Source organism: Antedon mediterranea, chromosome 6, assembly GCF_964355755.1.
Source record: "Antedon mediterranea chromosome 6, ecAntMedi1.1, whole genome shotgun sequence".
Taxonomy (NCBI): Eukaryota; Metazoa; Echinodermata; class Crinoidea; order Comatulida; family Antedonidae; genus Antedon; species Antedon mediterranea.
In genome coordinates this window covers 7,579,747-7,597,434 of record NC_092675.1, presented here as the reverse complement: position 1 = coordinate 7,597,434, position 17,688 = coordinate 7,579,747, and the positions used below count along the sequence as shown (strand labels likewise).

The window sequence follows — 17,688 nt, the reverse complement described above, 5'->3', positions numbered from 1 at the left end:
GTAATGTGTACGACAGCATAAGAATATGGTATATAGGAAGCAACAGACTCGTATATTAATATCTAGACTTATATGAAGTCTTTTCGTTTGAATTATTATTCGTATGGTATGAGTAATTATAATGAACGTGTGTAAAGTTTCTGAGCCCGATATTTAGTTGTCTCGTGTGGGTATTTCCTGTGACCATCTGCCCTTAGGTTTAACACATTTTGTCTTCAGGCTATAAACGTTCTGTCGGAAAATATAAAGAGTAATAACTCATCATTTTTTCTGACGAATACCACGTTTTTAAACTCTTTAAGGTCACTGTAAACTTGATTTCCCCTAATTGCCATATATGGTTTCATGAAAATTAGTTTTTAACACCAGATTGGCTGGGTGTTCGTCCTGTCGACGCATGGTTAGGTCAATGAACTATAATCGTTATTTAAGTGTCGTCCACTTATCTATGTTGTTCATTCATTTAATAAGCGTTTTCATTTAATTAGCATCGCTATCTGTCATAATTGATTAACTAAACTTACAAACATGCTGAATTTGGTCTATATTTGGAGTGGTTTTCTTGGTAATCATAACAAGAATTGCAAATAAATCATAATACAATAAGTGATTATTTTTAGTTAGACGTTCTACTCTAGTTTCATTGCGCACACTAAAAGCGGCGTTCAAAGAGCAAGGTTGTGGGACGCGCGCGCCCGTAAAACGACCGGAGAAACTTCATAAATGTTTTCTACAAGAATAATATTAAGAATACGTGATCTATGTTAAATATTATTATATACATAAATATTAAAAAAGAAACAAAGTTCTCGACTAGGTGGAAATAAGGGTGGATTAAAAAAAAGTTAAAAGTTCAAGGGTTTGTCTTAATCATTTATTAGCGCTTTAGTTTTATATTTGTTAAAACTTTGATATGCACATACATCCGAAATGCTGTTGCGGCTGTAATTTAGAGTACTAAAATATTTCCAATTGCTTGTTTGACTACTGTATACGATGCGAAATAAATATACGTAATTATAATGACTCGCATTCTAGAATATGTTATAAGTATTTAGAATACGCTACCGTAGACAAGTATCTGAAAGTTGAAGCGTTGCGTTTGCCCGATTGCAAACGCATTCTGTAGCAGAACGCGTTGGCATGATTGCAATCGCATTCTGGGAGCAGAACGCGTCACGTACGTCTCCATGATTGCAAACGCATTCTGGAGCAGAACTCGTCTGCATGCTTGCAAACGCATTCTAAAGCAGAACACGTCGGCATGATTGCAAACGCACTCTGGAGCAAAACCGCGTGGAACAGTGCCACATATTTGTGTTGGGCTTTCTGTGAACTCGATCTACCCCTACTACTCAATGTCAAGTGAATTATACTTCGTTAATTAGAGATGATAGCACTAAACAGGGATATGACTAGACTACTGTATCTATCATTAGGCCTAACCTTTATATATTAATTTAATAGAAAGCCACCTTTCAAATCAACACCCGGTTTAAGCGCCTGTTTAGTGTGATACAAACATTGATGGAAGGAATGATTAGCAGGCCCGTAGCACTTCCAAAATCGTGCAATTAATTATCAATAAAGTTTTTGGTCATTTTACGTCTATTGACTATTATATATATATATATATGTTTAAATCGATCGAATATACAGAGTGTCCGATGTCAAAGTCACTGCTGAGCGTGAGATCGAGAGATTGTCGAGAGTTGATGGTTATAAAATGGACTGACCAATCGCGTGCTTCGGCCGGGCTTTTCGTGACGACGCACAACATCACGTTGTTCAGTTAGTTCAGTTCAAAGGCCCAATTGTACTTTTATCATGTTGTATTTTATACATACAATAACATATTGGTGCTTTAATGAATGCATTGAGGATTGACACTCTCCCAGTGTTATAAACAAAGGCCCAATTGTACTTTTATCATGTTGTATTTTATACATGCAATAACATTTTTTTTTAAATAAACAAAAAGACGTGTCTATAACAGCAGTAAAAAAGATTAATATTACAATAAATTAATAAAGTCTACCCATTGTTTCTCAAAATCATTTGATTCTCCATTTTGCCTTGCAATATACCTTAACATCATTAAATAATTTCGTATATAAATATTTAAAGCCTTAATACTTGGCAGAGTTTTACCAATTCTACATTTATAAATTAAATACTTTGTAAGAATAATAATTGTATTAACAGAAAAACATCGTGAAATATCTCCAAACAAAATCGAATCAATTGTAAAAGTTATTTTTTTAAAGGGAATAGGCCTACTAATTTTGTGTTCTATATTTGACCATAGTGGTTTTACATATTTGCAGCTTACAAACAGATGAGGAAGTGTTTCAGGTACATTGTCACAGAAAGTACATGCTTCATTTTGTCGAATACCAATTCTTGTCAAAAAACCATTTGTTGCAATTATTCTATTATTTATTCTATATTGGAACCATTGTAGGTTTGTTTTTCTGACACATTTAAAAGGAAGTTTGTACATTTGTTTCAGTTCCTCATCTGTTTTATTGACATTAATTTTGTCTTCCCATTTTCTCATACTTTTCGGTCTGACAAAAACATTTTCTTTAAATTTGTTGTAAAAAGCTTTACACCCTGTTGGATTTTTAATAAAAATATCTAAATGAAAAGGAATTATTGGTGTTTGCAGTTTAGTCAAATTATTTATATTTTATTGAATTAATTATACCTTGGTACTGTAAACAATTACATTGAATATTATAATGTTTTTTGAAATGTTCCCATGACATAAAAGATTTTTTTTCTGAACGTAATACGTCTTTTTAAGAGAACAATTTGTTGTCTTGATTTAGTTTTCATCCACCAAGAATAAGAAATTCAATGAAATTAACAGGAATACAAAAGCTATCTATATTGATTGTGTACAGTTATATTCAATATAACAAAAATAAATAAATAAAATATACATTTTAAATACTTTCTTTGAAATAACCGTTTCTTGGTAAAAAAAATAGCCTATATTTATATCACAATTAGCATGACACAGGAGTTTAACAAACTGGTGACATACGATGGGTACATTTTTAGTGACTGAGTCTATAAATATGTGAAGAAAAAATGTATATATGCTTTTACATCACTACTAAATTTATTGATAAAGAATTGAATGACAGCATTTAGTTCGCATGAAGGAATCTTTTATAATCCTTTTTATAATTCTTACAATAGATTGTATAATTGTCACTTGAGTACTTTGTCACAAAATTCGTGACGTGAATCCGGTAACTTGTACCATAATTTCCATTCTCTCTAGATTCGTCCAGTATTATCGGAAAATTCAATAAGATGCTGTTTCTGTCGTTTGTTTTCCTACACAAATAATCGGAAATAATTTTATTTGTACTCTGCTCATTGTAAAATAATTACAATGACAACACGTTATAGAATTAAAGTAGGCCTGCTTTAATAAGAGTACATAACGGTGTCATGTAACGTGTGGACAATCCTATTAATTTACTGCAACAAACACGTTTGTGGTCGAATAACTGCAGCCTGCAAACACCCACCAATTTAAGGATATCCGAATGTATTGATTATCGTCCAATACCATATCCGATTATCCACTGAATTTCGTAATAGGTGTATAATTTCAAAGGAACAATTCTAGTACCGGTGTATATGGAGATATATTACGTAATTTACACGTTTGAAACTGTAGGCCTAATTTGTTACATTAGTTGAAAACAACGTTATTAGGAATAGCAAAGCAAAATACTGTTTCTTTGCTATTATGGTAGTAATATAAAACATACATTATATGATTATGATGATTATATAACATAATGTTCAAAATTGTGTCTTCAAAACTTGATAGTTAGATTTAGGGCCCTGGGACAGTCCAATTAAAAAAATAGTATTCATAATCAGATATTCTCTGCTTATAATCGTTCAACATTGTTGATGTTATGTTTATATTATTATTTATTAAACAAATAATATATATATATATATATATATATATAATACAATATTATTAACTTTATAGGCCTAATAATTATATAATAATTATAATCAAATTAATTATATTTGTCGACCTAGTAGTACAGTTCTTGTATGATCCATCGCACTGTATGAACGACAATAAATTAGTGCTCTCTTCTGATTGGCTAAACCAATTTCCGGTTGAAGTTCATGGTATAAAATAGTAGCGACAAAACTAATGCAATCACTAATAAGTTTGACAAAGACAGTATAGGTCTATATCATATATTACGAAGTTGAAGATAAATTAATTTATTAACTATGTTTCGATATATCCAACTATGTATGTGTTTAACATTGTATCTGAGTGTAACCAGTATGCCTACTAAGACTAGGCTTATTACTAAAAATAAATGTTCGGAAGATATACGACTGGACAATATTACGCGGAACAGTTTAATAGTAAAAGCAGCCGTACGAAAAGTTGAAAATAACATTTTAAAAGTCAAAGTCCAAAAGGAATTCACAACCAAAGGATTGAAATTTTCTAGCATAGAAGTATTTTCGCAAGAAACAATTTTAGACGCATGTGGATCTAAAATAATGCCAGACAATGCATATTTATTTTTTATAGTAGCGATAAATGATTCGAACACAGAATTTGAACTTCAAGGACCCGTGTACCATGCTTCAAAGCAGATTTTGCGCAAAATACGCAAGATAGCCGCTGAATTAGAAGGTAAGATACACTGATGTTAATCACTTTTATAACCCAGTCACATTGACATTGCTGTTTCAATAGCGGTAGGCCCGATGTGTGTGAAAATGAGGATCGAAGGTGAAGTGTCATAATATGTATTATAAATAAACACACCAGGGGAGAATGTAAATATGTAATGTTTTGCTTTAATCGATGTGGTTTTGCTGTTAGCTTTAAAAATGTTTGAGAGTTTACCGCCTTACGCGGTTTAAGTAGTTTTATGTTGTCGCGAGGAAATAGTGCCTTTTACTCTATATTGTACCTGCTTAATCTAAGTACATAGAATGCTTGTGTGAAGGTAAATAAAAGAATCCCCTATTATCAACATAACATTCCTTAACCATTAGCTGTATCGATTAGTTTGGTCCTACCTTAATAGTTTGATATCTTTAACGCCGCATGATCTGTATTATACCTCAAGGCTGACTCGAATGCGTTACTATAAACGCCGTACGCGTTTACTGTGCGTGTAGACTATAAAACATAATCGTAAAGTATCTGGTGTGTGCGCAACGTGCACTATCACTATTTCGTCATACCTGAACAACTTCCGAAATTGCAATATAGCTGTATTATAATGCAATACCAGCCAGGATTGGTCTAATACAAACAGATAGCATGACGATTGCCTTTTCAATAGCTTAATCAAACCTTATTAGGGACGACCTTCTCGCGAGCTTTCAATTGAGCAAACCTATACGATTAACTGTCATTAAATGATAATATGCATATTTACCTACGGCATAAAATATATTTATTTTTATTTTAAAATAATGGATTCATTATATTTAACTCTCACGTGTCATCATCCCTTACCGGTTACTATGGTTACACAGTATGTACAGTATGATATGTTCCTGAACCATCTAGAAACACAATTTATAACAATAACATGATATGTTAAAGCTGCCTATATCCAAGGCAATCAAACACTTGGTACAACCACCATTGATAGTAATTGACTACAAATTCAATTCAAGGTGCAGATCTAATGATAGTAATAAATGTGTTGTTATTTCATGCTGTACGTTTACACATGCCCCGAAGGGTCAGAATGTCCACGTGGGTACTATTTTCCAAATCTATGACAGGGGATGAATACTGAACTTTCCACTGGATTCTTAGATTAAGAAAATAATTGTAAATAATGACTAATAATGATGTTTTTGATATAATGTTTAAATTAATGAATTACGTATTTCTTTTCATGCTAATCGTGCAACCGAGGCTATCAACTTTGTTTGACAACAAAGACCGGGTAGGGGCTTCCCTCAGGTTTTAACCTAGCATTATTGTTTTCTTTTGAAGACTTCACGTCTGTGACGATGGTAAAGACCGGGGACTTTCCTTAAGTTTAATATAGGAATATTATTATCACTTTAATTAATCAACGGCTGGTGATAGGGGCTTTACAAAATGTAATAATTCATGAATTTAAATCCATCTTCCAGCATAATCACTATTTCATACAGGGAAACACTTAACACACTTTAAAAGTAACACAAATACGTTCAATCTATAAGGGAAATACTTTATATTTACTAATACTAGTACTACTTTACTACTAGGGCTATACTATATTTATTGACTTAAAGTTAAATACTTAATAGTTGAGTGAAATATCTCATATGTGATTGGCGGATACGGCCACGTGATTGTTTACATGGGGAAGCATTAGGATATTTTAATGTCAGAAATAGATATTCATTAATTGATATTGTTTAATTTTAGGTGTAAAAGGGGGTAGCACGCGGGGGTACTGTATACTTAAAATGGTCATGCATAAATAAGTTCGTGTGTTATGGAGAATTAACTACGATCACGAAACAGAAAATCATATCAATTAAAAAGTAGTAATTGCGTTTCTAATAATAAATATAAATATTGTTTTTAAAATCTTTTAAATATGCATTTTTTTCTAAATTATTTATCTAAAAAATAGTTAGAGCAAAATATAGAATAAAACCAAAAAAGGCCGTATTTAAAAAAATCAAGAATAACAATTTAAACTAGGACATAAAATAGTGTCTACGTGCTTAAATTCAAATATATATATTTTTTAAATTGTTTAACAAGTACCTAATAAAACTAACTAAGGTACACTAACAAGCACCCTGGTTTACTTTAACTTATAATATATGGTATTATTTAAGACTTTTTATACATCTTCGGGAATGTATGTCCTTTCATTAGGCAGACTAATAAAATTTGTTTTGATGAATTTTGAATAAAATGTGTTGTTTGACCGGCGTCAATAGGAAAAACTATTGATATTATTCCGTGGACGAAATTCAAAATTATCAAAAGTTATTGTATTTTATTTATACATGAAGAAAAGGAATTAAGATTGGAATTTATCTTTTAAAAACATAATAACCTCGTTAACGTGTTATTTGTGTATTAAAGTGTTTGTGTTGATTTTTAAAATGGACAGGAACAAGATTGTAACGTGTAAACAACATTTTCAATAAAAAACCCTTATGAACTCGCGTGGCAAAGTGTGTCTGATGAGCTCAAAGACCACCGGGTTCAATTTCAGACAAGTAGTGTATTGCGCATGACTGAGCGTAAATTTATAACATAAATAGCCAATCACAAACGGCTTCTCATGCAGTGACAGCATGAATGAACACAAAGTTGACGTGCACGTATACAAGTCCTGCCAAATGTATCCATCTGCATTTCAACGTGAGTGTCTCATGACGTCAACTGGGACTAAAGAACATACTTATATTAAAATTGTTTTTCTTTGTTGTTGTTTTGATTTTGTATTTATAGGCCTATTCGTTGACCTTATTAATAATTAGCATAACATTACGCAGGTGTCATGGCTCGCTGTGAATTAGAGACACCTGTAAACTGCATACAACACATTCATTCATATTTTGACAATTATGATAATTATTAAATATCAGTTAAAGTTAATTATGACGTCAGAAAAAAGATTATTTTGAAATTAAAATAAAGAAATAATGCTGGTCTTGCTAATAACATGTGTAGGTAATCGCATTACTGCGTTTTTTCCAGTATGTTTTCGATCAGTTTCCTAATTTTGGAATCGCAATGTATTTTTGTGCAATATAACTTAGTTAATTTAGGAATAGCGATGGTATACTAAACGTTTGGAGGTACGGTGTCGGTGTAGTGTAAAGGTGTAGTAGTAGACAGTGATGGAATGACATTGTATTTTTAAATTTGTAAATATCAATTAGCAATATATCTGCACATCAAGCAGAAGGTCCGGGTTCGAATCTCGGTTGGGGCGAATTTTTCTTATCGTTTCAAATTAATTAATTAAATTTCAGTATAGATTTAATGTTCTATGCCTAATGTGTGTACGTATATGGTTATACATTTTACGACATTAGTCAAACCAGCCAGTAAAATTGAATACAAAGCTTTGTAATATTAATTTCTAATCTAATTAAACTATTACATATTAAAAAATAAGTATTATTAGCTTCGTAATTTTTTAATAATTATTGTCGGTCGTTTCGTAATACTGTATAAATTTACATCATCTTCAGCAATAAATTAACCCTACGTCATGTATCGCTGGTTGCATTTTTCAAACAAAAGAGAGTAATTTTTCTCTTTCAAACGTGTCTCCCACCATTATTCCTGTCGCATACCGATGTTATTACTATTATACTATTTAAAATTATATACTTGTAATTTCCCATAAGATTGCAGGATCATTCTTTTGTTGTGGAATACAAACAATGTAATGTTTAAATACTAGATATAAGATAATATAGGCTTAAAGAATTATAGGATTTTTCTGTTTTTATTTTTAGTAATGCACATGATTATTTTTACGTATCAAAATATACTAAACATAGCCTTTTGGTATAGGTTTTATTCATATGGGGTTTTCTTCATTACTAATATTGTACCAATGTGTAGACATTCCAGCGTGGAAGGCTCTTTAAAGGTGGCGCTGTTTTGACTTTAACTAAGCCAGAGCTTTGATGAGTTTTAACTTTAGGACCTAATGATTTGCATTAAAAAGGCAACTTACTAAGGTTGGATCATGATATCTCCGTCGTTTGATAAACTTAATTCTATATTGTATTATTATTATTATTCAATTATCAAATGATTTCCCTTATCCCACGGTGCAAATGCAAACAGTAAATCTAGGTCTATTTCTAATAATCACACCACACTTAGTTCTGTATCTGATCCGTATCGATTTGTATTGAATATAATACTTTCATTATTATGATGGTTAAAATTGTTAAAATATGGTTTAATGGGCTGGAATTTTTCACACGGTGGTTTCTTTGTATTCACGTACTTGTACCCTGTATATCTAATAGCAATGTCAATCTTTACTTCCTCTTTTTTTGTTTCTTTAATCAAAAGTTTATTATTATCAAATTATTTTAATAAAAGTAAAATATTTCCAATGATAACTTGTAACAAAGTGACAGACTGTCGTTGTCTACATTCCGATTCCGTTTTGTCCTTTTTTATTCATACAATTGTTTGAATTCAAAGGGTCTTAAGCCCCCTTTTTCAGTAAGATAAGCTGATATAATGTTATATGTGGGAATTTTTGTTAAGTCTATAATGAAATCGATTGCTCAGTATGATTAAATGTGTTCTTTGTCACTTAAGGTTGTCACCAACGACGATTATTCTGACAACTAAAGCGCCAAAAACCGTTACTTTTGTAATCATAACCTTAAGATTGTGGAACCAAGGAATAATAATATAAAACAATAAAACCCCGGGCAGAAGCTGTCATGCTAATTGGACGTGTAAGCTATTACAAACTTCTGAAAAATAAAACAATGCATTTTTTAGGTAAAAGTGTCTATGATTTTTGTTAGGTAAATTTCAGGTTATGATAAATTCAAAATGTCAACCAACAAAAATATGTCCACAACCTCTTAATTTGCATTAATAAAATGGCTGTTAAAATCAATCAATCATTACATTTTAGGACGTCTATAATTTTCCAAAAATACCGGCCTATGACTTGTCAATGCTAAGTAGTGTAGGCCTACCTAAAACATAGTTAAACATTAGGCCTAAGTCAAATATATTTTGAAATAATTTTAAGGGGGAAAATGGTCGCAATTTCCTAATACGTCCACCGCGTTTTACGAACGACTGTAGCTGTGATCTGTACAGAAAAGATAAATAAAGATATTTGCAAATCATGGTATGAAATTTAAAAGAACAACATAGGCTATATACGGCTCTTATTGATTCTAGGCTTACATAATACCACTTTGCCACCGATAATAAAAAGTCACACCATTGACTGCGCCCTAATTAATTACAGGTACAATTCAATAGCGCTAATTTTGCACATTCCAAATATTTTGTTTAAAATCCCTGTTCTTAAAGCTCAGGTACAGGCATGAATTCTAAATATAATATCTGGTTAATTGTACATAAATAAAATATTTGTAACAGAAATCAAGATGAAAAAACATGAATTTCCCTTAATATGGTCAAATACAAAATTTGGCATAATTCTGCCATAAAAACCAGGAAGACTTTTTTTTAGTAGTTAGGTAGTTTAACCTAATGTAATAACATGTCTGGTGACTCCCTAGAAGGTGAAAAAAGATAGTGGATATACGGTGGATAATTTTTGCTATAGCATGAAAATAAAAATCTGAAGTTGAATAAAAATACCAGAAATGTAAAATTCAAGTTATATTACCTATATTTAGTCATCTGATAACATTTTTTACCACACCGTTTATTTTTCATAGCTTTTTAAAATGCCTCTCTATTTACAAAATCTGTGTATAAAAGAATAGAGATTTTACTGTGTAATTTGAACTATCCCCCCACTGATAAGAAAGTGCTTATTTTCAATAAGCTCGTGTAACACAAATAAAATCCCAAAAAATTATGAAACATAGGGGAAACTATAGATCGATAATTATTGGAATGTATGATCAATAGACATTTTTTGCCCGGACCTGGCCTTTAAACAATATATTATTTTTAGAATGTTTGTATACTAGGTTTGTGTATTTATAATATTTATAGAGTAATTTCGATTTTATTGTTCATATAAGTAAGGGTTTATTTTGTTCTACATGTTCTTTCGTTCTCTTTATTAAATTGGTATGCGAGGTCTGAATACAAGGTCTGTTTTCGTCATATTTTGATATGTCAGTTATTTGGGATTTGTTGGTGTTATAATTTCCCACGGTACATTAAAAGTAAACAAACAATTACATTGCGTAACACTGCTACTGGTCTACTATGGCGCGCTACATTACAAATGGCGCGCTGCTGTATATCGTAAACACATTGATTGATGGTTTTCGGTTCCAGACGACAGTCACAGTCGATTTATGGTTTACACGAATGCTTACTGAGCCTTCCCACCTGGGCTCAATGCAAAGACGAAGAGCAACGTTAGTGATTTGACCAATCACAAGCGATAAATTATTCGAAACGTTGCTTGTCATTGGTCAACTCGTTTGCGTTGCGTATACATCGTTTTGCACGACGTCTTTAGCGGCTAGCTACGGATACGTAGCCTATAGCACCAGAAATGTTACCTAATATACAGTGTCAAATTTCAAAGTAGTTTCGTCCAATGATGCGTTGGCGTTTTCTTTTTGTTCTGGCGACAGTCTGTCCCGGGAGTTTCAACATCATCATCTAATGCAAACTTGTACTTCCTAGTAAAGTATACACAATCTAATACAACAAACCACACAAACAAAGAGAATCCTAACATTATTATATCGGTAAACATTACTACAGATAAATTAAAGCCGAGACACTCAGATTTAAGTCATTCTTTTGTTGAATTTTGTAAAGATTGTTGAATATATTGAGTGGAGTGACATTTGAGGTGCTAAGTGTGTGTTGCAATAACGCGTCAGATAAAAGCAAGTTCGGGCTTGAAAGGATAGAAACGTTCGTTTGGAAATTACAAAAATAGATCTGTTGCGTAATTCAGGAAGCATCGCATGTTGTACCTGTATCATAAGAGGCTAGATTAAATGTTATGTTACGGTCTACGATACAGGCGTTACATATGAAACACATGTGAAGCTGTGTCATGGAATTTGCCTATGGAAACTGGAAACATTAGATACGATAATCGGCTACAAAACTTTACTTACTATCATTATTACCAGGGTCTAATAATAGTCTGCAATATCCTCCTAAAGTGTTGTCGTGTCACTGATACGGTAGACGGGATATGGTGCCAACAACATAAACATAATAAAATCATTTAATTTATCATGACGTCATGTCTAATGTGGGAGATCCCCTTTCGACGTCATCAATCAAAGCAATCCCTTATAGGCCTAATGATGGTGGTACCTCATAAAATAATTTAACATATTTGGTAATGGGGTATTATCACAAATATGATAAAACATTTTCTTCACATGAGATGACGTAGGCCTAATGTGGGAGTTCCCCTTTTCGGCGCCATCACTCAAAGCAAAACCCGTCACTCGAAAAGAACCTAAATTATAATAGCAAACAACAGATGTTGATTTTTACAGGGATATTCAAACATTATATTATCGTTTTTGTGTTTCCCGGATGTGGAAGTAAGTTTCCGTTTTAACGCAATGAATGTAAATAATATAATAGTATAAACAATTAAATGTATTAATAGAGTATACATCAATTGGTTGTACGCATGCGTGGGTGGCAAACTGAGCTTATATTGGAGGTGTAATGCGGTTTGAAGCATTATCACCTGAAGTAAGATCAACGTGTCAACTATCTTTTACAACATTTTAGTCTTTTGAAATATCTCGTGAGCATTATGAATATTATAAGTAAGTTGTGTGAAATTTAACATGTTTTCTACTATTCATTATTTTATAGTATTTATTCGTTTTTAAACAAAAGCTACTATTAAGACTCTGAAATAGGAAAAACCTATACTGTTAGAAAGGAAAGAATGTGACATGGAATGATACATTTTGATGCTTTATATACTTGATTTGACGAATCTAATTGTTTAAAAAATGTTTCTGTCTCAAGCTTAACAGAAAATATTGTTTCTTTACAGCTACAACACTAGCTGCTTCTGCAAAAACTGTCGTCCAAACCACAGCAACAACGTTACTGGAAACGGCAACCAGTGCAACAACCGATATCTTGCCTACAACTACGATAGCTGCCATTGAAACTGTACTAAATCCGATGTCCCGTCCCTGTGTGAAAAACTTGCTAACGTGCTACAATGGTGGCACATGCTACGAAGTGGCAGACAGGCCACATTGCATGTAAGTATTATCAGGGACCTATGCTTTTTTCTCTTAAAAAGTTAAAGAGATTTGTTATGGTATACCGGTACTAGAGCTCGCTTAATAATAATAATTGTCTGCGTTAAGCAATGGCATTATCAGAATTTAAATAACCTCCAGACTTGAACTTAGTAGGCCAACTATTTATAATAAAATATCTTTTGTTTTTCATAGATGTACAACAGGTCGTAAGGGTCCACAGTGCGAGCTATTCGACGTAACGTTAACCTTTGAATCAACGTCAACGGATGGTGAGTAAACCTTTGTTGGCCATTAACGCATTTTTACATTATTTCGATAAATCCAGTTTGCAATACGTTGAGAGCACGCAATTTTTGTCAAACTACATCTTCACACTGCTTGCCCTCCCGTCGTCATTGCATTGTCGTATTTCACCATTTCAGAGATCATCATCATCAAGAAACATGAATGCAATTTGTTACCCGAGTTAACAACCCCCTCTTTTAAACCAAATTCAAAGATGATGAACCTCCACGTGACCCTTCAAGTTAATCCAAGTAAGGTCGTCTGGGTCCTCTTCTTGCTATAAGTGTCCACACTCGTATATCCATGGGTGCAGATTATTTCAAGCAGAAAAGTAGGGTGCACACACCTGCGTGGGACTTTGATACAAAACATGGCTTAAACCAATCGCGAACGCAGTTTTGCCGGGGTTTTAGTGGGTGTAGATCTTTTCTTCTTGAAAGCATCCAATCTGCACCCATGCATGCACAATGTGATCTCTGCTGCTTCCATCAAATCTTAGTTTACTAACCATTATCCATTAATACCATATCATTGCTGCGTTTTGTAAAAGATGTTGTCTGTTACCGTCAGTATGTCACGTGATGAATTGTTTTCATTATAACTAATTGTAACATCTTCTCTCATAATTTCATCTATCTGAAATCTAAAGATACTTTTATTATATAAAATTGCAACCAAATGCATTCATTCATAATAAACACTATTTATGTTATTTTTTTATATATTATTTATTTTGTATTAAACTGTAAAACCTCAAAAATGACTCTTTAATTGAATATAGTTGATAGGCCTAATTGTTGATCTCGAAAAAAAAGTTATGTATCATAAAGCGGATTTGTTTGTAGTCCGGTTATGTTTACATGAACATTAGCCCCATTCAGTTGTAGTTGTTTGAAAATAAGCCCATCTTTTGAGGTTTTACGGTGCCGGTGTATGTTAATCCATGCAACTAGCCCGACTATATTCTATATCACTTCTATACTCTCCTTTTCAATACAGATTCCTTCTTGGATTTTACCGAAGCAATGATTGCTATCGGAGTTATTTTCGTTATAACTCTCCTATTAATTGTTCTTGGCGTGTATATCTACTTGAAACATAGGTCAGTACCTGTTGTGTTATAACAGTATACGGTATCATACAATATATGAACTATATAACAGTGATATACTGTTACATGGTACGTCTGTCATGTATATGTATATGTTGTACACTGTAACATTATACGATTTTAATATTGTTTTATTTAATACTTATTTAATATTGCACTAAAGGCATGGTTATCATGTACCCGATTGCATCGCTATTTTATTTTGTGGTTTATGCATTTTGTACATTATTTTTGAAACAACAAAGTAGAAAATAGTAGTTAATAGTTTATTATTATAATATAGAAATAAAGGTGGGTTTTGCAATAACATTTTGACAAAATAGTTGCTTAAAGAAGCTAATGCACCTATCAACGTATTGCAATCTGAGATTGTGAGTAGGTCTAAGCAATAAGGCAGTCTAACAACAATTGTCTTTTTTAACACTGTTTTACTTTATCTGTATACAAATATGTTTATTAAATTACCATCAAACAACTACCTTTATTAAATTATACAATCAGTAATTATATTCAATCTCCAGAATACACGGATTAAGTTGGTACGTTGTGTCAGCTAAAATACATAGGCCTATGTATTTTATTATTGATTTCAGCCTATCGCTAAGCAGTTTATTTCCCCATTTCCGTTAAACCATGGAGAAATATTATTATTTCTCCATGGTTATGTAATTTCTAAATATATACCATTAGACTAATTTTACTAAATGTAGAGTATAATTATTAATAAATTATATTATAATTATGGGTGTACGAAAATATGGCTTTTGTAAAAAAAAAAGATTATTGTGCGAAATCTTTATTGTTTTTCTATTTTTGTTGCTTTGTACAGAAAATCTATTGAACAAAGTCAGATAAAGGAAGATTATGAAGCATCTTATGAAGATGACGCAGTAACAAACGGTAGGCGGACCGAAGCCGTGCATATGCTTTCCCATACGAAAACGTCGAAGGTCGGTGCAGGGTCAGCGACGCAAGTATGACGTGCTAATGGCGACAAATAGTTGGTACTGAAGCAGAGCGTACAACCATCGTCAAAAACGCATTTTGAAAGTACAATCCACTATTTGTATACGGAGAAAAGGGGGATTTAATGTAGACGTGAAGACAGTGCAATATTTATTAAAGTAGTGGAAGACTTGAAGTGTACTTTGAAGAAGAAGGAATGCTGCTTGATGACGCATTGCGTGTTAATCGTTAGAACAATGCGTTTTATAGCGTCAACAAAAACACCTTGATTTGAGTTCAGATCTATTATACTTCTTTCTAAATATTAAACTGAAATATTTATTATTTCCTAAGTATATTTAATTTATAAATTTGTACGTATATAATATACATGTTTAAGTATTATACTATGATATTGTTGTTTGTTGAATTGTTTAAAACAATAACTAAGAAGGCAATGATGATACTCCAAAAGTAGTGTTTGACATTTCCTAAGTTAATTACCGGTTGTTGATTGACTAATTTAGACTGAATTAATAAATTCATACGATCAAGTTCAAAGATTCAGTGGGTTGTCCATTGATGGTAGATTATAAGAAAAATAATATTTAAAAGGTATAGGCCTAAATGTGTAAAAACTGGTAGCGAGAGTAGGTACGCTCGACGTTCGTAAACCAGGTTCGAGATTCGAGCACAACAAATGGATAGCGATATCAGTTTTTTATATTATAAATCACATTATTTCCCTTTATTATAGCAGGGTGTTTGTTCATCATTATAAAGCACAATAAAATTTAAAAAAATCAGCATTCATTGAACTTAGAAAAGCGAAAGTAGAAGATAGTATTCAACAACAAATGGTTCCTTTCATAAACGTTTTATTTTATTAGTATTTTTAGGCTTATACACTTCCTGGATTTCTATTTGATCTATTTAGATATGTGGACAAATTCATGGAATTTATTGATTTTGTATTGTGTGTTTCAACATTAAAAATACATTTCTTTATAAAGCTCTGTCTACACTATCAAACTTTGTGTGACAAAAAAAATGTGCTGTGTCCATGGACACGATATTTGGGCACATCACACTTTTTTTGTGAAATTAGTTTGATAGTGTAGATAGAGCTTATTATATGACCTGGAATAAGATTTTAATCTTTTCTGTTTCACTAAATTATATTCATATTGAAAATGTGAAAGAATTTGTAGACGAATAATTGTTTTATTAATTTCAATTATGATGAATTTTAATTTAATTTTCTTTATATTATTATTATTATTTATTATATTTGTATTATATTTTGACATTTATTTCAATCAGGAAATATATTAGAATTAAATATGCCACAATAGTCCATTGTGAAATTGTATTAAATTGTACCGATAATCGTTTTGTAAAGGCATATATAACGTTGATTGAATAACTTACCAAATGATAAATTTAATATATTTATATATATTTTTGAGTTTTATTAGAATAAAAGTGTGATGTAAAAAATTCCACTAAATAATATGTTGTTCTTTCTTCAGTTGAATTAAGGTTGTCAAAGAAAAGTTAGACAATTGACCGATTTTTTTAGAAAAACATTCCTGTTCTGAGGGCAGGGATTTTTTTCTTGAAAATATTGTCATATAGTAAACAGTTATATCAATACATAAGTGTTCCTGTACTATAGAATGGGGATGTGTTTTTTTTTCAAAAGGGGGCCAAATTTCAATTATTGCCTATGTGATAATACTGCTATATTGTGTTATCAGCTTGAGTCATTATAGATAACCAGTTATGTCAAAAGATATAAAAGGACCGAAATTTGCCTATTTTGTGAGAAAAAATCCATTTACTATATTGGTAAGTACCTACAGGGCTTTTGTTTTGAAAAAGGCCAAACTATCTGTTATGCCATAGGCCTAATATTGTTGTGGGCCTAACCTAACCAGTCAAAAAATAAAAACATCGAAATTTGGTGTTTTTGTGGAGAAAAAAATCCATGTACTATACAGAGACATCATCATAGTTAGGTCGAAAAATATCAATTTGGTGCATTTGTGATCAAAATCCCTGTACTATAGTACAGAAACTTTGTTTCTAAAAAAAATGACCAAAATATCGACGTTTTAAAATTCAGTTATGCGGTAATATTACAATATGTGCATATTATTGCGTCATCATCATACAAATTTATGTAAAAATAATAATAACATAAAATTGACATTTTTTGAACAAAATTACCTTTATTATAGTACAGAGCAAAACATATTCAAAATATAATTATGCGATAATATTATTAATTAATATACGTTTTATTGTTATTATTATTATTTTATACTCATAGCAACCAGTTATATAAAAAAATTAAAAAACGTCAAAACTATTACTGT

General features: G+C 31.7%; 1 protein-coding gene across 3 annotated transcripts; it reads left to right on the top strand.

Annotated features, from left to right (window-relative positions):
* The first annotated feature begins 4,229 nt into the window (after positions 1 to 4,229).
* LOC140052110 (uncharacterized) lies at positions 4,230 to 16,008 on the top strand. Of its 3 annotated transcripts, none has more exons than XM_072097519.1 (6): positions 4,230 to 4,702; positions 12,747 to 12,963; positions 13,159 to 13,235; positions 13,389 to 13,502; positions 14,251 to 14,353; positions 15,192 to 16,008. In XM_072097519.1, exons 1-6 carry the CDS (start codon positions 4,285 to 4,287, stop codon positions 15,340 to 15,342), a joined length of 1,080 nt encoding a protein of 359 aa, XP_071953620.1. In that variant the 5' UTR covers positions 4,230 to 4,284; the 3' UTR covers positions 15,343 to 16,008. The 3 variants fall into 3 exon arrangements, with proteins under 3 accessions (XP_071953620.1, XP_071953621.1, XP_071953622.1); XM_072097521.1 differs by lacking the exon at positions 4,230 to 4,702 and adding an exon at positions 12,395 to 12,510; XM_072097520.1 differs by lacking the exon at positions 13,389 to 13,502.
* Positions 16,009 to 17,688: the final 1,680 nt, after the last annotated feature.

Excerpts from the sequence above, each read along its gene's own strand:
- LOC140052110 (XM_072097519.1), top strand. The coding sequence starts at position 4,285 with ATGTTTCGATATATCCAACTATGTATGTGTTTAACATTGTATCTGAGT. Across the intron at positions 12,964-13,158 it reads GCAGACAGGCCACATTGCAT|ATGTACAACAGGTCGTAAGG; the intron begins GTAAGTATTATC and ends TGTTTTTCATAG. Across the intron at positions 13,236-13,388 it reads TGAATCAACGTCAACGGATG|AGATCATCATCATCAAGAAA; the intron begins GTGAGTAAACCT and ends TCACCATTTCAG.